Below are 20,993 nucleotides of genomic sequence, written 5' to 3'. Positions count from 1 at the left end.
TCCTGTGCATTTTTATATCTCCATGAGATTTGGTAGCGCGTGACATTGTAACACGCGTGTTTTTGTAATTTAGAGTATGACCAACAACTTACTTATTCTATTCCATATCCTCAGATTTAAATCGCATCCAACAGAATCTCCCAATAATCCAGGTTCCCAACTCTGGGTATTGCGAGATGAAGGAGGAGCTGGCCACGCGGTGCGCGCATAGGGATCAGGGTATTGCGAGATGAAGGAGAAGCTGGCCACGCGGTGCGCGCATAAGGAGCAGCAGAAAAAACTAATTTTCTCTATTGGTAGTTAAAGGGAGGGAGGGGTTACTGATTAGTTTTCTCACTTCCTATATTCATTTTAGAAGCTTAAAAAAACTTAGCTTTGAGAATTGATTATTGTCAATCTCTTGGTGATGCTATTAGAATATTGCGTTCCAAAGGAGTACTAGATTTTCTTTAAAAGGAATCACATAGAACACACCACCTATATATACCTAGCCCTACCATATTTTTAAACTAAGTAAAAGTCACTAAGTTTCAATTTTTCAAAATTTTCTTCGAACTTAACCATAAACATCAAACTTCTACACCACAACTATTCTTACTGTTGGGCTTGGCCCAGCCGCGCCGAACACTGTCGCAAAACCACGAAGCTGAAGCCTAGTTGGGCCGGAAAGGAATATCCAAGAAGTGTTGGTCCGAAACGTGGCAGCAAGAAACATTTTGGCCCATTTGAGAGCCCACAAGCTATCCGGCCCATCTTCTATAAGAACGAAACGATGATACCATCGTGTCAGTCTCGACTCGTCGGCTCGCCTCCTCCCTTCGCCGTCGCCGATCTCTCTCTCCGCCTCGCCTCCTCTGCCGCGCGCCGCCTCCATGGCGCAGTACCACCTCAGCGCGCAGCTACGCGGCCACGAGGATGACGTAAGCGTCCCCTCCTCCCTCCCTCCCGCACCTCTCGGCGTCGCTTGTCGCCTCGTCTCCGCTTTGCTTCTCCCGCAAGTCTGCGCGATTCCGCCGCCGTTCCCCGATCCGAGCGCTCGCCGGTGGGGGGCTCGGGTCCGCTCGCGGACGCCGCGGGCTGCGGTATCGATCTGCTATAGTAGGGCGATGGCGCGTTTTGTTGCGGGGACGGCGGTGCTGCTTGCGGCTCCGAATTGGGGGTAGCTCGACCTAGCTTGGTTGCGCTCGCTGTTCTAGCTCTCGCGCTCTCCTCCTGTTTGTTCAGTGCCTTACTTGGGTTCGTAGATTTCAAACGCTCGTGCATTGCTAGTTTAGTTTAGTTCGGTCGGCAAGCTTGCTTAGTGTCAGAGCCAACTGCTGTTTTGATTGCTAGTTCGGTCGGCAAGTTCTACCCAATCTATCGCATGTGAATTCACTGTGTTACTGTGGATTTTGGGGGTTTAGTGGAGGGTTATCGTGGATGTCCTCGCCAGTGATTATTGTACTTTGGGTAATTAGTAGATTGGTGAACTCGTGAGTGATCAGTTGCTTGGTCTCAAATTTGATGTGATTCTCTTCATTTCGTATCACAGTAGAACTTCCTGTTCCCTGCTCCACCCGATCTCAGTAATTCAGTCCCATCCAGAATGTTCCTTGTCAATTTGACAACATTTTCGTCCTTTTTTTTTCATTACAAAGCATGTTTTGTTATGCATGTCTGTGCCTGTAGAATGCGTATCTTATATGACATGAGCTAATTGCAGCTTTTCTTTGTGCAATCCTTAGGTTTTTCAATTTCAGAGCAATATAGTTCAATGCTTATTGTGCCCTTCCACATTAACAACACATTCTTCTAATTTTACATTTGCAAGCACACTTGTTTCATGGTCTGCTTATTGCGATTTACTCCTCAACAGGTTCGTGGCATTTGTATCTGTGGGGATGCTGGGATTGCAACATCCTCAAGAGACCGGACAGTGAGATTCTGGACACAGCACCCAGAAAAGAAGCATGAATACGTTCTCTCGAAGACTCTTGTTGGACATTCCAGTTTTGTGGGACCATTGGCTTGGATCCCTCCTTCAGACCGCTTTCCTGAAGGAGGACTTGTTTCTGGTGGAATGGATACTCTTGTTTTGCTCTGGGATTTGCATAAAGGAGAAGTTGTTGAGACTATGAAGGGTCACACTTCACAAGTTACTGGACTTGCTGTAGACAACAATGGCGACATCATCTCTTCATCCATGGATTGGTAGGTTTTCTCTGAGAAATCAATATAATTCTATGCTGCTTTCTTGTATGGCTTGGTTCTGTTTCTGCTTGCTAATTACTATCCTATGCTAATTTCATTAAAAAAAATGTATGTTGTCAATGGCATAATGTAACATGCTATGATAATTTGTATAGCTTTGGCACCTTCTTATTTATGGATCACTCATTTTCTTTCATTTTGTGCCAATTCATGTTTCTACTTCTGTTTCCTTTTCCTTTGAGGCTCTGTTGCAAATGTTACTACTAATAATTTGTGTCAAAAGCTGCCTCTAAGTATTTGGTATTTTAGGCACACGCATCTGCTATTTACTCTTTCTTAAATTGTTTGTTCTAATGACAGGATGGCCTAATACTAATAAACAATTAAGGGTCCTTATTAGAGTGGTTTATTGTTGTCCTCCCTGATATATGTATTGCCAATTGTCCATACAGCACTGTAAGACGGTGGAGAAATGGCAGTGCAGTAGAGGTTTGGGAAGCTCACAAGGTTGCCGTGCAAACTGTTCTGATGCTGCCATCTGGAGAACTATTTACTGGTAGAGCATCTGTTATGCCTTCACATTTATTTCGTTTTTACTTGGTACTTGTTTATTTTCTGTATTTGTGCACTGGCACCTTGTTCATAACTGATCCAATGTGATTGGTTTAAGCTTCCTATCAAACTTTTGGAATCTGATGGTTTACTGGAAATATTCCGAAAGCAATGGTTCATCTGGAATTGTTTTGGCTTTTCGAAAGTACTTATAATAGTAATTCTTATTGGATGTACTAAGTAGCTATGTGTCTAGCAACCGCTACCTTAGAGGCGAAGGAAAATGGGTTTCCTGGGACTTGTTCTGAACAAATGTGACCAAAAATTCGTCAAATGATCTATTGATGCTTTTCCTCCTTCGTACAGGCTCAAGTGATTCGACAATTAAGTTTTGGAAAGGAAGGACATGTCTACATACATTCACAGGACATGCAGGTTATTTGCCTGTTCCTAATGCATAATACTCTGTTTATTGTTTATACTTTCTTGGACATTGACACAAATGTATATGGGTGCAAGGGTGCTTCTACTGTAATAGTGTGGTTCACCAGATAGCTGAGAGTTGTCAATTTTACTCTGGTCAATTTTTTTTCTCACTTTAGAATTGATTCTGGTTGCACTGGAGCAAAATGTTATGCATTTTTTTTATGCAAAGAGAAAAATATCATTTATGAATTGATTGTCGGAGCCCTTCTCAATATATAAGCATAAGTTTGTTTTTGTGTTTTGTTGCTAGCTCACCCATGTTTATTTGACCTCATTTTGTGTAACATTGTTACGGCAGATACTGTTCGATGTTTAGCACAAATGCCAGGGCTCGGGATCCTCTCTGCCTCACATGATGGGTGAGTAACCAGCTTCACTTACAAATAGAGAGATACAAACTGTCGGTTTGTCTCGAACTAGAAAAGCAGCACATTTACATTATTGTTTGATCATTGTTATTGCTGTTGCTTCTTCTAAGGCCTACTTCTCATGCAGGGGCCCTTTGGTTTACTAAAAAAATTTAGCCACCCCTTAATCCTTTTTTTAAAAATTTTATCACACACATGTGCATCACTGTATTTTATCACGCACGCTCGCAAATGATATTTTGTTTGGTCACAGCACTATTAAGGTGTGGGCATTAACTGGCCAGCCCCTGTTGGAGATGATTGGACACACTTCTCTTGTGTATTCTGTGGATGCACATTCATCTGGGGTAATTGTTAGTGGCAGTGAAGATCGATCTGCCAAGATATGGAAAGGTGATTTGTTCTGCGTTCTTCTTAGACTGAGTTCATGTTAAAATTCAGTAGTATTTTTTCATTGGATTGATTATACTTGCATAGTCAACTCATGAGTCCTACCATAAACATTTGTTCCGAACAATTTCTGAACTGATTTTTCCATTGTGAAGTGCAATCCGTTTTACAAACTCCTTTGTCTAAAGAAATGTAACTTTGTAGTTAAAATCATTATGTAAGATTCAGCTTCCTCTGCTCCAGATCTGATCTTAACTAGTTTTGTATATGACACCTTGGTATGGTAGTTGGTAGTACATGTTTGTATTCACATTTCTTGCTTTTGTAACAAAGGAAACGATCTTTGAGGTGAAACCCAGTGAAGTGTATGTTTTTCTAAGCAGGGATCATGCATGCTTTTTCAAAAAAAAAGGGTGTTTTGTATGGTTGTTATAAGTATGTAGCAGAATGCACATTAAGCACCTCATGTACTTGATCAAATGATTTTGCTAGTTGTATAATGCAGATGGGATCTGTGTTCAAAGCATTGAACACCCAGGTTGCATATGGGGTGCTAAATTCTTGGAAAACGGAGATATTGTAACTGCATGCTCTGATGGAATCGTGAGGATATGGACAACTGACAATAATAGGTTTTGCAGTGATGAGGAGCTTGCAGCTTTTACAGATCTTATTTCTCAGTACACACTTAGTAGGTTGGTTCGCTTTGCTTCTTGAATTATTCTATTTATGTTCTATGTGAAGTATTGACATCTTCTCAACGTGCCCCCCCCCCCCCCTCTTGGGTATCAACGTGACCTAATTGTAACCTTATCGGTATGCATAAAGGATGCATAATGTAGTCTATTTACAGTTTAGACATGATTCTTTTAATCTTTTTATTTGAATAATAGAACCTGATGTTTATTCATGCAATATCAAGTTTTAATTTGACCGATAGTTTTTGTGCCTTTTATTTTGCTTGTATAGAAAGACTGTCGGTGGATTGAAGTTGTCGGATCTACCAGGAATTGAGGCACTGCAAGTTCCAGGTCACATACCTCATTTCTTATCAATTTTTTTAGATTATTGTTGATATTCCTACGTTGCTTAAATATACATAGAAAATTCTTAAGCTGTTTGCCTTTTTTTAAAAAAAAAAAAAATCAAAACAGCATGCTACTAGAGTTAAGAAGCATAAGAATTAGACTTGATCTCTAAATGAAGTTTTGTACTTGAAAGTACTTTGTGGGTTTATGCTAAATTAGACTTTTGGAAATGTCTAGAGTATTTTGATAAAATATTGCAGTTGTGAAACTCAATTGTCTACCAATTCTTTAGTAACTTTGTGATGTTCAAGTTGAAGGAATGAAAAGTTCATCTTTCTTTATCTTTGCATAATAGTATCATCATTTTTGAACTTGTTTGCTTGTAAGCAGGAAACTCTGATGGTCAGACACTGATTGTTAGAGAAGGGGACAATGGTGTTGCTTATTCTTGGAATTCAAAAGAGCTAAAATGGGACAAAGTAAGCACTTTTGTGCTTTTAGTATCTCCATTGTGTCCCCCCTAAGTTGCCATTCCTTCACATGAGATAATATGAATGTTGAAGGTGTCTTTTCATTATTTGCTGTTTGATGTTGATAAATATATTTAACTTAAATGCAACCTATGCAATTTGACATACCTATGAGGTATTAGCATTATAGGGAGCTTAACACATTTACTGCGTAACAGGTGTCATAAATGATGCTCTCTGTTTATATTTTTCCATGCCCATGCTTGACCTGCACTTTGTTTTGATTTTATATGTGATTTTACTTTGTTATTAAAAAATCATGCTAGATTGGTGAAGTAGTGGATGGACCTGGGGATGCTGCAGCTGCACCAGGCCAGTTTCATGATGGTGTTCGTTATGATTTTGGTAAGTTGCCTTCTGTTGGATATATTTTTGTGCTAACCTCATCATTTACTTATGTTCATCTGAAATCCATGCAGTTTTTAATGTTGACATTGGAGATGGAGAGCCTATGCGAAAGCTACCCTATAATCGATCAGGTATGCCTCTTTTTTTTAATGCTTTTGTCTGCTACTGGTTCTAGAGTAACCCAATTAGTATTATAATTCATATGCTTACTTTACAAAAGAGAGTTTTACCATTTAAGTGTCCACTAAATGCAAGGTCCTTTGCTTGCATGTGCATTTACCTTTAGAGACTCTCTTGACATCACTCTGACACTCGCGTTTTAAATACCTACTACAGTGTAACATGTATGCACTTTCTTGCAGATGATCCGTATGCAGTTGCGGACAAATGGCTCCTGAAGGAGAATCTCCCTTTGACATATCGCCAACAAGTGGTAGAATTTATACTACAGAATTCTGGCCAGAATAATTTTGTTCCAGATCCATCTTTTCGGGACCCCTACACTGGAGGTATATGTTTTTTTCCATTGTTTTATTTATATTTCTTTATTTGCCAGTTATGGTGTTGCTGTTGACATTTGAGTTGTTTATGGTTCAGCTAATGCATATGTACCTGGGCAATCAGCGTCTTCAACTGGTATGTGTCCACTGATATGAAAATAGAGATCTAACTGATCTATTTTATTACTTTTGTTGTATTCAGTGATAATGGCTTTGCTCCCTTTCCCCACTCTCCTTTTTTTGCTTCTTCACAAGTCCTGACATAATGTTCAAACTTGTTTTCAGTTAGTGCTCCTAAACCAACTTTCAAGCACATACCAAAGGTAATACTCACCTTTGTCATTGTTGATTGTGGATTTACTGTTATTGTTAATAACTTAATGTAGTGACTGAACAGTTAACACATTACATATGAATTAGCACCCTGTACCAAGATCTTGTAACTTGTTATTTTGTAAGCACATGGGCTCGTACACATCTGATATATTGATTATTTGTGTTAAATTGGTTGGTGCTTAGTGCCTTAGTGGAATTAGCTGCTACTATCATTTTGTGTTGCAACCTGTAACCTGTTGCAATTTTACTCAAAATTTGCTTATGCTTTGCAGAATGGAATGCTGACATTTGAGACGGCTCAGTTTGAGGGAATTCTAAAGAAACTCTCTGAATTCAATGCAACACTTTCATCTAATTTGGTAATTTCAAAAATCATTTGTTGGTGAATTTGTTTCTTCTGATAATTTAGTATTTTCTCCCAGAACCTGGGAAGTTTAGCTTGGTTTATACCATCCTGTCATCCTGTGTACTATTCTGAAGTTTAGAACTATGTTGGTGTTTTAATGCTTTAGTTCGTAGGCAATGAGTTTTAAGCATTGATACAGACCATTCCCACCGTTTGAGTCTCTTTTTTTTTCTAGCTGTGTACCTAGCCTGTTTGGAGTGCGGGAATGTCCTCAATTCTTGCAGGGACAGAAATGTTTCCTACGAAACTCCTTTATTTCAACTTAGTGCCTTCTTTGAACTTAATCATTGACTTCTTTCAATTCAGGAACAGAAGGAACTATCTTTGTCTGAGATCGAGTTGTCCAGATTAGCTGCCATAGCAAAAGTATTGAAAGAAACATCATTTTATCATACAAGTAAGCTTGCAGATGCTGACATGACCTTGCTGCTGAAAATGTTGAAGTCTTGGCCTACACAAATGATGTTTCCAGGTACATGCTTTTCTCTTGAAATTTTCAACTGATGATCACTGAAACAAATCCTTGAAATTTGCATTTAATTAAAGGAAAATGAATAGAAGAAAATCATTATGAACTGTAATAAGAAGGAAGCAGTTTAGATAAATTATTACAGAATTTCTGTTAAGGTTTTCCTTTGACTGGGAATTTCTGTAACCATTACAATAGGAATTTAGTTACTGCTTAAAACTATAACATATACGTTTTTCCAATTGTAAAAGTAGTGACTCCTTTAGTGGTCGTATTGCAACCATCAAAAGTGTTTAGAAGATCTAAAGTTGGATGTCTCTTATTAACAAAATTGTGTATGTGTGGGTGTTAGAAACAAGTGAAGCCAATAGTCATACCCACTAATGAGAATCAAGCATCTTAATCTCTTAATCTTAGTCCAAGCACCATAAAATACAAACCAATCAAGGAAATGTATTTAGTTAAGTCCTTCTATTGACCTTTCCAATGCAGAAACAAAGTACAGGTAAAAATAGGAATGTTACACCCCCTTTTCTCTTATACAGAACAGAAGTAGTTCTGTTCATGCCATAAACCATGTACCGCATATACTTTAGACAATATAACATCGAGTGAAGATTTATTCTAGGCTATTCAGTTGCTTGGGATCACGTTTGTTGACTTTTGTAGGATTTAGCTTGCAATCCATCTGAAATATTTGTCCATCTCTATCTTGCAGTTATTGATTTTCTGAGGATGTTTGTGTTGCATCCTGATGGAGCCACTCTACTTCTCAAGGCTATTGAAAGTGGAAATGGTACAGCTTGGATATATCCTGTCTGTGAATGTTTTATTTGCCTTGTCTGAACTATCTTTACCCTTCGAGCTTAGATTATCTTTGTTATCTTCATTACATCTCTTTATGATTGCTGCCAACTAATGTTTTCTTTCATACTATTATGAAATTCATCGTTTTGTTAGTATTACTCCAAGTATTAACTACAGTTACTCATGAACTGCCAGATGTACTTGCCGAGACTTTCCATAAGGTTGTAACGCCACCTGTGCAGCCACCAAATGTGCTTACAACCCTTAAAGCAGTTACTAACTTATTTGACAAGCCATGCTTGCACCAATGGTTGAGAATCCATGGCATGGAGGTCAGTTCTTGAACTACGTACGGTCATTTTGTTCTATCTTTGTATGTGTAATGCATAAATATAACCATTAGTTCAGTTTATTTGTTGTATTATAATCACAACATCTAGTGACCAATGCAAGCGTCTCCTTTGTGGGATCACTAGTCCGCAAAACATAACTAGCTTTGGTAGACACTTAGATTGACAAGAGTTTGTTGTTTTTCTGCTCAGACTCTAGGAATTATTATTCAATCTATTTTTAGGAGACTGATATTTTTTGTTTGCTAATTTCAGATTATTGATTCAGTATCAAGCTGTAAGACAACTTTTAGCAAGAATGCTCACCTGGCATATTCCACACTTCTACTCAAGTAAGTCACAAGTTGAATTCCGTGTAGTCATGCTTACAGATTCTATTTTGTCATAATTTTGGATAATACCTATTCTGGTCATGAAAACATGTTGTTTTGGACATTGACATGCTCTTGAGATGTAATTTTGAATATCTATGTATGATATTTTGTAAGGTCCAATAAAGCTGTTATGAATGTACTTTATGAAACATTAATGCTCAAAATTTTGAGAAAGTTTGCATGAGCGGGGGGACTAATAAGCATGCACAAAATGTTGATGTTTGATTTCCTACATCTTTCTCCCAGTTATGCTGTTCTTTCAATCGAATCAAGGGATGAACAAAGTCAGGCACAGATACTTTCTGCTGCCCTTGAAGTGAGTTTCTCTTATCTGAACTTTGTAATTATGTGATCGTTACAGTGTTTTCAGTCCACCCATTGTTACATCTTTATTTGAAAATTCAACAGATCGCTGAAGACGACACCCAAGATGCTGATTCGAAATACCGGGCCCTTGTTGCAATCGGCTCTCTCGTATCCTTCTCAATGATACACAACACAATGCTTAGTACTCCCTCCGTTTCACAATGTAACACTTTCTAGTATTGTCCACATTCATATGCTTCATCCGTTTCACAATGTAAGTCATTCTAGCATTTCTCACATTCATATTGATGTTAATGAATCTAGACAGAACATCAATATGAATGTGGGAAATGCTAGAATGACTTGCATTGTGAAACGGAGGGAGTAGATGTTAATGAATCTAGTATTGTGAAACGGAGGAGTATTAAATGTTTTCAATAGCTTTCTTTCTTTCTTTCACAACAGTACAAAAATATGTTGTGGCCGTGTTGTCCTTAACCTTACCCCAGATGTTGAATGGCCTTGTGAAGTCCATTGCTCTTGATCTTGATGTTAAGAGTGTTGCGAACACCGCAAGAGCTTCAAAGGACTCGAAGATCGCTGAAGTTGGAGCCGACATCGAGCTTCTGACAAGATGATAAGATGGCCGAAGACTCGCAGACGGTTGGTAGTACGTCCCCCCTTGCTGGAGGCGACATTGTTCATGATACTGCTCATCAGTCACCATGGAGCCGTCACTCGTGCAGGGAGGCAGTTTAGTGTTTAGCCCGTGCACCTGGTGGCGCCGGTCGTGGGGGTCAGGTTTGCAACTCGGTTGCTCGTTGCGCCTTCTTGTAACAAACAGCTTGTGTTTTTGAGCTTGAATCACCCGGCCTGAGCAAAAGGTTTGTTTTTAAGCCGATGTTTTTACGTGGGTTTATGATTAGATAGCTGCACCTATACACTTTTATCCAGAAACGGCAATCCCAATTCAATTCTTTCACAAACCTGGTTTAAACTTTCCTCATCTGTGTTGTTATCAAGGGCGCTTGTTCTGGGCTGTGCACCTTTTGTCTTGAAGTTACTGGACTACCTCTGTCGGAGAATGAACTCCTCCACTAGGGAACCATGAGGCCTCCCTTTGTGAATTTGGCCGGGGGCAGTGGGTGAGATTCGAGGATTCGGTGAGCGAAGCTGTGTGATCTTGAGGGGTTCAATCCCCCAAAGACGATGAGACAAAAGGGGTTTATATAGGTTCGGGCCGCTGAGAAGCGTAATACCCTACTCCTGTGCTTAGCTGATCTTGTGAGAAATTACAAGATCTCCTTGTTGGGGTAGAAGGTGTTGATCATCAAGGGCTCCAGCCCCCCCTCCTACTAGGTCTGACCTCCTTTTATCTTTCAAGGGGTTACCATATGGGCCCAAAAACATAACTTAGTAGAGAAGAATTACAATCTTTGCATTAAATGCATGTCATGTCTCTTGACTTGGGAAGCAAGCGCACGTCATCTTGATGATGAGGCCTGTCAAATCTTGCCGCCTGACACAGGGGGTGCCCCTGTCAGTCACCATTTAATGGGTGAGGACTTCTGGGCTCCTATTACACCGGGAAACGGGAGCCTTGCTTTGACCAGAGCGGGAGGACAAACTTCGGCTGGGATAAGAGGATGAGAACCTCTTACCATCATTATTTGATGGGACATGTCGGGCTGCACGTCGCCTGACACACGAGCAGCGCACAGGCACACTACCCCAGTCCCATCGGTCATTCGACCGGTCACAGACCGGTTGAGTGCATTGCACACCGCATTAAATGCGGCGTGGCGCGACTACTCGGGCTGCCATAAATGCGGGTAAGTGGGCACTTGGAGCCGGACACTTAACCCACCGTACATGGTGACCTAGAGAGGGGGTCGGGCTCCCCCGACCCCTAGTCATGGGAGGGGGCGGCCGCCGCCCGACCTCGGGCCCGATCCCCCCTCGGGGGAGGGCCACGTGGCGCCTGGGGCAGCCTTCTCCCTCTAGTCTCGGCCAGGGAGTGGCCGCCGCCCTACCTCGGGCCCGATCCCCCTCGGGGGAGGGCCACGTGGCATTGGGGGGCAGCCTCCTCCGTCCAATCTCTGGAAGGGAGTGGCCGCCACCCCACCTCGGGCCTGACTCCCCTTGGGGGAGGGCCACGTGGCATTGGGGGGCAGCCTACTCCGACTAGTCTTTGTGAAGGAGTGACCGCCACCCCACCTCGAGCCTGACTCCCCTCGGGGGAGGGCCAAGTGGCCTTGGGGGCAGCCTCCTCCCTCTAAACATGATACCCCCGGGCCCATATCACCGACAACCTCTTACTGTAATTGTACTTTGTTGCAATAGCGAATGTCAAATGCAAGTTCTCACAAAAGTCTCGAGAGTTTTTACATGACGAGATGCGTAGTTTGTGCATCTTACAAGTGTAGTCAGGGAAAAAAAAAATCTCCCATTGTCGTTTTTCCTATGCGTTGTTTAACACCGTGTTAAACTATATGGTTTCACTTCTTAAGCCACTTCTTGCTAAACAGTGTTTTTCTTCCGCTAATGACAATGGAACTGAAGCCAATTAAGCCACCGGTGAAGTACGTGATGCAAATGGTGCAGACTGCGTAGACCCAAGGGGGATCAGAGACTAAAACTCCGACCCCTTTTGACCTTTATTTTTTTACGTGCCTATCAAAGAAGTAAAAAAAAAAAAAAACAAAACGGGGGTTCGTGATCTTGTAGTTTTTGCAGGCCTGTCACTTTTTTTTTTTAAAAAAAAAAAACTGATCTAAGGGGTCAGAATTTTAATCACCGACCCCTCACTTGACCTTTTTTTTCCTCACATTTATCTAATCCCAAAATTGAAATAAGGATACCAAGCCCAAAGGGAGTCGAGATTAGGTTTGACCTTAATTTGTTTTCTGGGCATATGAAAAAAACGAGATTGTAGTAGATAGAAAAAACGGCGGTAGGCTTTATTGCTTCATTGTTCCTTCGATTCAAGTCTAACCATTGTATATTTGTATGCATTATACAACCTAAAATTCCGTTGGATTCCCTTAAAAAAAGATCACTTTGATAACTTAATTATTATTATTATTTTTGCTGGAACGTCCATTCAATACCTTAAAACATCCTAGCAGAGAACAATATTTGTCTTACCTATTTGCCTGTAAATCGTGTTGCTACTGTTACATCATCATCAGTAAATACAAAACATAAACCACTTTAGGTAGTTAAACAAAAAAACAAGAAATCCGAGCAGGGAACAATATTTGTCTTACTTATTTGCCTGTAGATCGTGTTGCTACTATTACAAAATCATCAGTAAATACAAAACATAAACCACTTTAGGTAGTTAAACAAAATAAGAATTTAGGTAGTTAAACAAAAAAAGTAAGAAAAAAGTTTCCATTGCCGGGATTTGAACCCGGGTCGCCTGGGTGAAAGCCAGGTATCCTAACCGGACTAGACGACAATGGATTTTTGAAGAATTGATTCCATCAAACAAATTTATTCAAAATACACCTCTCGAGCTAACATTATGTGGGTCAGTGGGTGCTTCGATATTGGTCCTCACGGTCAAGAACTAAAAGTTGGCATTGCATCATCAATAACCTAATTCAAGCTAAGAAAAGCTTGTGTGTTTTTTTCGGGTACCATTTCACCTATCAACTTTTGTAAAAAGGCAAAAAGAAGTGAAAAGGACTACAGGAACATGAATGAGCTTTTGTGTACATGAACTTTTTCTCAAAAGCATGTGTTGAAGTTATGGTCAAAGATACACTGATGGACGATCCCTTGTATAAATTTGATCAAAGCGATTGAGAGGCTTTAAAGAAAAACCACGACATTAAGGCACGATAATGTCTTGTGCTTTACTTCGTCAGCATTGTTTAGGCAAATGCTTTACGCGATTACACGGTTGAGAGCAAGGTTTATCTTACCAGGGTAGGAGAGGACCAACCGTGGATAATCCTAGGTCACATCATATTCTAGGTTGTTTTTTTTATTGAGGGAGTATTCGTTAAGCCCAATTACTAAATACTGAAAAAACCGGATAACATTTCCTAAAAAACTAATTTATGTTCAGTTTTTAAAATTAGGTCCTTATCGTTACTAAACAGCGACAGTAGACCTGGTTACCACGAATAACCGGCAGTAAGGAAACCCTGGTTGAGAGGCATTCTACGGGATTAGATCGATCCGTCTTAATTATGATAATTGAGTTACGACGACCTGCTTGAATTGTGAGAATTTTCTCTTTCTAAGGGATGATGTATGCTTTTTTTTTCTAATTCATGCAAAATTCTAGAGTTGGTTGCGTGCTTCCTTGATGTAGAGAACAAAGCAGTCGTGCACTCTTTCATTATTGAAAATGTAAAATTCTAGATGGATATTTTTGTTTCCCATATTGAGTCTTACACTATCATATGTGTGGGGGGCTATCCCACAAGAGGTTGTTTCAAAAAAACAAAATAATTCTTCTTTCAAAAAAACAAAATAAGTCTTCTTTAAGTTTGGGCCCTTGGTCATGCAATCACTAGGGAAAAAAAATGTTTTTTTAGTGGAACTAGAAAAAGAATGTTGGTTGGATCAAATCAATCTTGTAACAAATTGTTTTCTCAATAATGAATAGCCCCAAAGAAACCGAGCATAGCGAACAATCACTAGATCTCACCTCGGTTTTAGCGTATGATAATTGGTTCAAGTTTTCTAATTTCAAATCAAACTACTCCACCTTGAAAGATGCAATCTTTGAGTAGTTGCTCCAATCATGGAGCACTACCAAGTGCCAAAGAACCTAGAGGAGGAAAAATAAAAGCCTTGAAATCTAGCGGCACACAACACAAGCATCATCACCAATCTCAAGCAATCAGGCGTGCAAATGCTGCAGAAAACGGCAAACGAGTGACTACAACTACAAACGCATCGTGTGTGAAGAACATGCGTACTATCCTGCGCCCTCTTCTCCATAACGTTTTGGTAGTTGTTAATCACTGGGATATATATATGGTTCGCCCATAGCTTCCAAAAACATAATGCTCTTCGGAAACATATCCTATGCACACAGGCCCTCACGTGTACACACGTGCACACCAACTAAAAAATGTCACTAAAAAATTTAGAAAAAATCATACACATACTTTCAATTGTATTACACCTAGGGTTAAAATCTTAACGTCAAATTCATTATATTTTAGCCGTAACAAAAAAAACAAAAAATCTGACTGTTTTAAGGTTACAATTTTGTCAGAATTTTATCTTTTTTTGTTATTCTCTATGTAGAATGAATTTGAAGATGCGACTTTGCACGTAGATGTAATACTATTGAAAGTACATGTATGAATTTTCCTAGATTTTTTTGTGATAATTTTTAGTTGGTGTACACGATGTGTACACGCGAGGGCCTGTGTGCATAGGATACGCTCCCATGCTCTTCAGCATCGATCAATGATGCAAATGTCCCAACATTCTCTCTTCCATTTCGAACTTTACATCGAAAAGGTCCAACCTTTTTTTTTTTTGAGAACTAGGTCCAACCTTTACTCATCAATTACACACCAATATCAAGAAAGAAATGTTTCTGCACTAGGTAGTCTAGTAGTACGTGTTTCTTTGTCAAAGTCGTCTCAAACAGTCAATTGTTTTTTTAGCATTTTTCATTGTTTGGGTCACAAGAATTTAACTGATTAAAACGATATAATATTACTGTACATCCTCTATTCTAAAATATAAGCATTTTTTTTACAATTTACCAGGACTGAGCTAGGGTTATTGATATAGCTACAAATGCTTACTACTTTGTCAAAAAAACGAATTCCTAACTACGAACTTGGACATATGTGTGTCCAGAATCGTTGGTAGGATCGGTCTTTTTTTGGACGGAGGGGTATATGTTTTGGATCGAAATGAGTAACAGTTACCAATTTCGTACGTTTGGATTGTCTAAAGGCTTTATTTGGAATGTATGAAGTTCACGGAAATTTCAGAAAAAGAAATGCTTCATTTTCGCATGAGTACAAAGTTTACACCTGAATCTAACATGGCTACGTACATCCAACCAACCGAGAGTCCAAGATTCGAGCAACTCCTGCACGCAGACCAGAGTCAAAACTCCGCAGGGTAGAGGTAAATAAAAGCTGTGGTAGCAGGTAAAAAGGTTCGGTAAGTTCAGCTAAACTTTTTCCCGGTTACAGAAGAATCTTACTCAGGGTGTAAAGTTTTTTTTAAGTATACGGACACACGTTTAAAGTATTAAAGGTAGACTAATAACAAAACAAACGAAGACTAGATACAGGAGTACTACTACTAGAGGTAGTGTGAGTGCGAGGCTGCGAGCTCGACGACGACGCATCTTGCTCTCATTTCATCCGAATCAAAAGAGCAAAACGCCCAAAGCGACGCTTCATCAGTGCATCCAGTGCAGTACTATTGCAGGCTGCAGCAGCTGCTGCTCGCTACAGTCGCAGCCAGATTCATTTCAGCTCTGCAAGTCTGCAGCTGCAACATGGCGAGTAGTGCTGTCAAAAAGCTCTCACATCGCATTCACTGATTGATTGATTCATTCGCATTGCGACGGGGCCAAGGAACAAGAAGGGGGTAGGGTGGGGTGGGGGTTGAAGAACAAGCAAGAAAAGCTTCAAGAATCAAGAAAAAGGTTTCAAGTTCAAGAAAGAGAGGGGTTTTGAGGGAATAGGAGGAGGAGGATGCCATGCGAGGCATGCCATTTGCAATGCCATGATTGCTGGTGTGGTGTGGTAGAGGGGTAAAGCGAGGACACTACTCATTGGTCCAGAGGTAAAAGGAGCTAGCTTCTCTGCCTGCCTTTGTGGTGCTCTTTGCTTTGCCCTTCTTGGCTTCTTGCTTGCTTGCTTGCTTCTCCTCTTTGCCACCAGCTCTGGGGAGAAGAATGGTGTGTGTGATTGTGAGGCTGCCCTTCTTCTTGAATCTTGATTGATTGTTTGGTGCAGCATGAGCAAGGTTGTAATGTGAGGTACACCCTGTTCTAGTATTTTGTTTCTTGCAGTTTGTTGCCCTGCACAGTGTTCTGCTAGTTCTTAAGTTGGAGGGATTGTGATTTGTGAGAATGTGGGATTTTCTGTTGCTATTTTTTTGGTCAGTTTTGTCTTAGGATGGCAAAAGATGAGGGGTTTGGTGTGAATTTTAATGTGAATTTTTAGGAGTGTGGAAGAGTAGTTCTTCTTGGTTCATGTGCTTGTTTGCCCCTCCGTTCTTCATGATGCTTTGCTTCAGATTTTGTGGTTTGAATGGGTTGGAGAGTCTTATTTTAGTGGTTGAAAGTTGCAAATTTGGCTATTCCTTCATTCTGATTCCAAAGGTAGTTCATTTTTTTATATGTGATGAATATGTACCTAATACTAGGAATGAAATGAGAGTTAATGTACTGGGTAAAGTTTAAATTCCGGCTCTATTTCATTGGGGAAAATGTGAATGGGAGAAAATTAGCTATGTTCTATTAGGTAAGGAAAAAAAAACATGAAAAAGGAATCAAGAAAAGAAAGCCTGCAAGTGCAATGAATCATGCCATGTTCTGTTGTTTGCTTACTGGAGATCTTTTTGACTGCATCCCCTATTTCAGTTATTCAGGTGAATTTTGACTCTTCAGTTAATTATTGTATGTATTTGTTCAGGGGTGTGCAATAGTGCCAATCATAAGGTCAAAAGAAGATCACATAGTTCTGTTAAAAAAACTTTCTGAATCAATCTTCTCTGAAGATACAGGCTTCTTCTGAAGACAAGCATGGAAGAATTCAGGTTTGGAAGGCTTGATGGTCAGCCAGCAAAGATCAGAAATGTCCCCATTGCTGTCACACCTGAAGGATTCTGGTGCTGCCCGTCGCAGGCCGTCCTCCAGAAGTCGATGAAGAACCAAAATCAGCATGCCAGACCAAAGGGAGGAGCATCCCCATCTGTGTCCAAGGCATCCTCAGTTCAGAGGACTCCAACTATTTCTTTGGAGAAAAGAACACACTCTACTCCTACTAGGTCTAGAACCAATTCAGATGAGCAGGTACTGCCTCCAGCAGATGATGCTGTCCCTGATCAACCAAAGGTATCACCAGTGCCAGACAAGAGACATAATAAGCAACACAAGATATCGGTCGGATTCGGTCAGCTTCACACAAGTGATTTGAAGGTTATGCTTTATGGCAGGGAAGGGGTTGCTGTAAAAATGATTGTTCACAAGAACATCCTTGCTGAAAATAGTACTTTCTTTGCTGATAAGCTCTCTAGGCAATCTCCAGTGTCATGCATTGAGGTATCGGATTGCGAGGATGTGGAGATTTTTGTTGAGACTGTTGGGTTGATGTATTGCAAGGATGTTAAACAGAGACTGATCAAGCAAGCTGTTGCGCGGGTTCTTCGAATCTTGAAGGTTTCTCCTTTGAGGCTCTGATACTTTCTTTAGTTACCAATTTCATATTATTGATATCCAGGTTAAACATGTGCAAATATTGTTAGCATTTACAGCTAGATCAAGATAGTTGATAATTTAAACTGGTGTACTATCAATTGCTCACCCAACTAAACTATTTAAAATGTGTGCTCATTTACATTTAGGATTGTGTTGATCATAAGAAATCAGTTGACAACCAAGAATGAATCTGGAATCGCCTTCCTTAATTTAAATGCCTTACCATTATGCATTGTTGTTCTTCTCACCAAGAACCTAGTTATGTCACTAAGTTAGCTTAATCTGTGGCATTTTTATATGAACATTTCACAACTTATTTTAGTAACCTTTTGGAACATTGCACATTGATACAAAGATATGCATCAGCTAGAAAAGGTAGTATTTGCTCTGGTCTTATATACGCTTTTATTCCTAAGTATTTTTGTATGGTTCCAAACTACAGAAATAGCATCCCTTGTGTTAACTGAAAGTAGTAACTCGTGTTTCTGAACTCATTATACTCGAACTGACATTGTTGCACAAAAGTACCTCTATAAGGTACAACTGATTATATTTCGATGTCCATTTCATGTTGTTGAATTGAGTGCATCTTATCTTCTCAATGATAATACTGTACCATTTCATAACCCATAGAATCTGACAAGGACTGCACTTGATAGTTGATCAGTGCCAATTTAGGTAGGCTGTCGTTCCTTATTAACTCATTATACTCGAACTGATTTTTGCAACAAAGTATCTCTACAAGGTGCACCTGATTATATCTCGAGGTCCATTTCATATTGTTGAATTGAGTGCATCTTATCTTTCTGAGCAACAATAGTAATACTGTGGTATCATCACATAACCCATAGAATCTGAGAAGGACTGAATATTTGACAACTTTGAAATATCATCTAGCTCAGTGATCAGTTGATAGTTGGATAGTGCCAATTTAGGTAGGCTGTCATTCATTATCTTGTGGGACAAATAGAAATCGGAGGAAAACATGTTCACCAAATTTGACCATGGTCTTTTGTACCCTGTCTGTCTCTAAATACATGGTCACTTTTGTTAAGGATTAACTGATTGGATTTTTTCAGAGCAAACACTACTTCCTCTGCTTGTAGTGTGTCATTTATGTGGGTTTTTCCTGTACAGGTTGCAGAATCACTAGGTTTCCCAACATGCATCATGTCATGCTTAAATTATTTGGAAGCAGTGCCTTGGGTTGGTGATGAGGAAGAAAATGTGGTATCATCGATACGGCAACTTCACTGTGAGAATTATGGAGTTAGCCCCCTCCTGAAAAGAGTAGCATCTGACCTAACAAATCCACCTAGTGACACCCTTGCACATATCATTGAGTTGGTGCTGAAAAGCAGCGATGACAGAGGGCGGCGCGAGATGAAATCTTTGGTCCTGAAGCTTTTGAAGGAGAATAACATCTGGACCAACGGTTCATCGGATTCCTGTGTAGTGACATTCTACAGTTCTTGCCGGAATTGCTTGGAATCACTATCGAACTTGTTTCGCCAAGCTTCTAAACCTGAATTTTCTGAGCAATCTTCAGACAGTAAAGAGGTGATCTTTAGACAGATCACTCTAGAGGCTGATAACCTCCTCTGGTTAGCTGAGATCTTAGCTGACAGAAATGCAGCTGATGAGCTGACATCAATTTGGGCAAGCCAGGGAGAGCTGGCCAAGCTGCATTGCAGGATACCAGTGATGCACCGGCATCTCATCAGCTGTGTCACTGCAAGGCTCTTCGTCGCGGTAGGGAAAGGCGAGGCGTTACCGTCTAAGGAGACGAGGCAGCTCCTCCTTGATGTGTGGCTCCAGCCTCTGATGGATGATTACAACTGGTTGCAGCATGGCTGCAGGTGGTTTGATCGGAAGGTCGTCGAGGAAGGGATAGGGCAGACCATCCTGACGCTGCCATTGGAGGATCAGCAGAGCATTCTGCTCACCTGGCTTGGAAGATTTCTCAAGGTTGGAGATAGCTGCCCAAATCTTCAGAGAGCATTCGAGGTGTGGTGGAGGAGGACCTTTGTCAGGCCTTACACTGATCAGCAAGCGAGTTCTTCGTCGCAATCGCGACGAAGCTGATGAAAAATGGAGAGTGATGTTGCTTACACGTTACACAATATGTGTAAGAACTTGGTGGTGTTGTTAGTTAGGAGAACATCGGTAAGGGAAGAAGAAAAATGTTTAGGATTAGTAGTAGTGCAGGTGCTCTTTTAACTGAACTGAGGGTGTGTGTGCTGAATTGCTGATTGTTCTTGTGTTGTAATGCCTTGAAATGTGACAGCTCTCTGATTCCTTTGTTACAGGAATAAATCCTGTATGATTTACTAATTGTGAGCAATACTACTATCTTTCATGTGTTGTAATGCATTGAAATGTGACAGCTCTCTGATTTCTTGTTACAGGAATCAATCCTGCTGTATGATCTACTAATTGTGAGCAATACTACTACTATCTTGCATGTGAATTATTATGTCTTAAGTTGCTTGATGTTCTTGTTGAGTACAACCAGTTTGTCTGCTACGCATTTTGGCCATGAATAGCAAAATCAGGCAAAATAAACTTGTGCACTCACTACTCTGTCAGCCTGAAAACTGAACTATTGCAATGTCTCAGAGAATAGGCTAGCTACTGTCCAATTTTTCTCCCATCAATTTGCAATCACATCTGTGTCTACACTGTACAGTTATTGCCTGAATACATTTTGACTGTGGCCATTGGCACTCTGCTTCTGCATCGGCTTCTCTGAATCTCCTGTGCAATTTGATCAGGTTGCCAGATACGCGTGCCATTCAAGCTCATGCATGCGAGCATTCACTTCACTGAATCCTGAAGGTTGGTGAGCCAAAAATGAATGAATGAATGCTTGATCTTCAGCATTAACCACCCGGAGATCCCTCTGTTCCCTCTTTACTACTGTCACTCTGACATTGTGTTAAAATTGCCATCAGGGCAAGTCTGACAGGTCTCCTTGTTCGTCATCAGTGACTGCATCCATCCACGTCAGCCACCAAATGTACAATCAGCAAGTGCCAAGAGGGCAATGTCACCTTTGAACTGCAGTATATGCTTGCATGCTTAGAACTGTGTTTGCAGAAACATGTCATCCTTTCAGCTGCATTAGC

At 40.4% G+C, this 20,993-nt stretch overlaps 2 protein-coding genes and 1 non-coding gene across 10 annotated transcripts; 2 read left to right on the top strand and 1 right to left on the bottom strand.

Moving 5' to 3' along the window:
- Positions 1-797: 797 nt before the first annotated feature.
- LOC127779726 (uncharacterized) lies at positions 798-10,483 on the top strand. Its single transcript, XM_052306617.1, has 22 exons — positions 798-920; positions 1,856-2,190; positions 2,643-2,746; positions 3,109-3,177; positions 3,527-3,587; positions 3,850-3,989; positions 4,492-4,681; positions 4,956-5,017; positions 5,405-5,493; positions 5,811-5,889; positions 5,964-6,023; positions 6,255-6,401; positions 6,490-6,528; positions 6,678-6,715; positions 7,001-7,087; positions 7,441-7,606; positions 8,322-8,399; positions 8,606-8,742; positions 9,016-9,092; positions 9,381-9,450; positions 9,543-9,608; positions 9,950-10,483. Exons 1-22 carry the CDS (start codon positions 873-875, stop codon positions 10,076-10,078), a joined length of 2,271 nt encoding a protein of 756 aa, XP_052162577.1. The 5' UTR covers positions 798-872; the 3' UTR covers positions 10,079-10,483.
- Positions 10,484-12,834: 2,351 nt separating this feature from the next.
- Positions 12,835-12,908, bottom strand: TRNAE-UUC (transfer RNA glutamic acid (anticodon UUC)). The gene has a single exon. It is a non-coding gene; the product is annotated as a tRNA-Glu (tRNA).
- A 3,148-nt stretch (positions 12,909-16,056) lies between these two features.
- On the top strand, positions 16,057-20,347 carry LOC127778265 (BTB/POZ domain-containing protein At3g50780-like). 8 transcript variants are annotated; one of them, XM_052304842.1, is made up of 3 exons: positions 16,057-16,226; positions 17,172-17,826; positions 19,003-20,347. In XM_052304842.1, the coding sequence occupies exons 2-3, from the start codon at positions 17,191-17,193 to the stop codon at positions 19,948-19,950; spliced, it is 1,584 nt and encodes a 527-aa protein (XP_052160802.1). In that variant the 5' UTR covers positions 16,057-16,226; positions 17,172-17,190; the 3' UTR covers positions 19,951-20,347. The 8 variants fall into 8 exon arrangements, with proteins under 8 accessions (XP_052160802.1, XP_052160804.1, XP_052160798.1 ...); XM_052304844.1 differs by having other exon boundaries at positions 17,166-17,826; XM_052304838.1 differs by having other exon boundaries at positions 17,081-17,826.
- The last annotated feature ends 646 nt before the right edge of the window (positions 20,348-20,993 follow it).

The sequence above is a fragment of the Oryza glaberrima genome, chromosome 7 (assembly GCF_000147395.1).
Source record: "Oryza glaberrima chromosome 7, OglaRS2, whole genome shotgun sequence".
NCBI classification, from domain to species: domain Eukaryota; kingdom Viridiplantae; phylum Streptophyta; class Magnoliopsida; order Poales; family Poaceae; genus Oryza; species Oryza glaberrima.
Note: the sequence above shows the minus strand (reverse complement) of the source record. Positions and strands in the feature narration are given on the sequence as shown.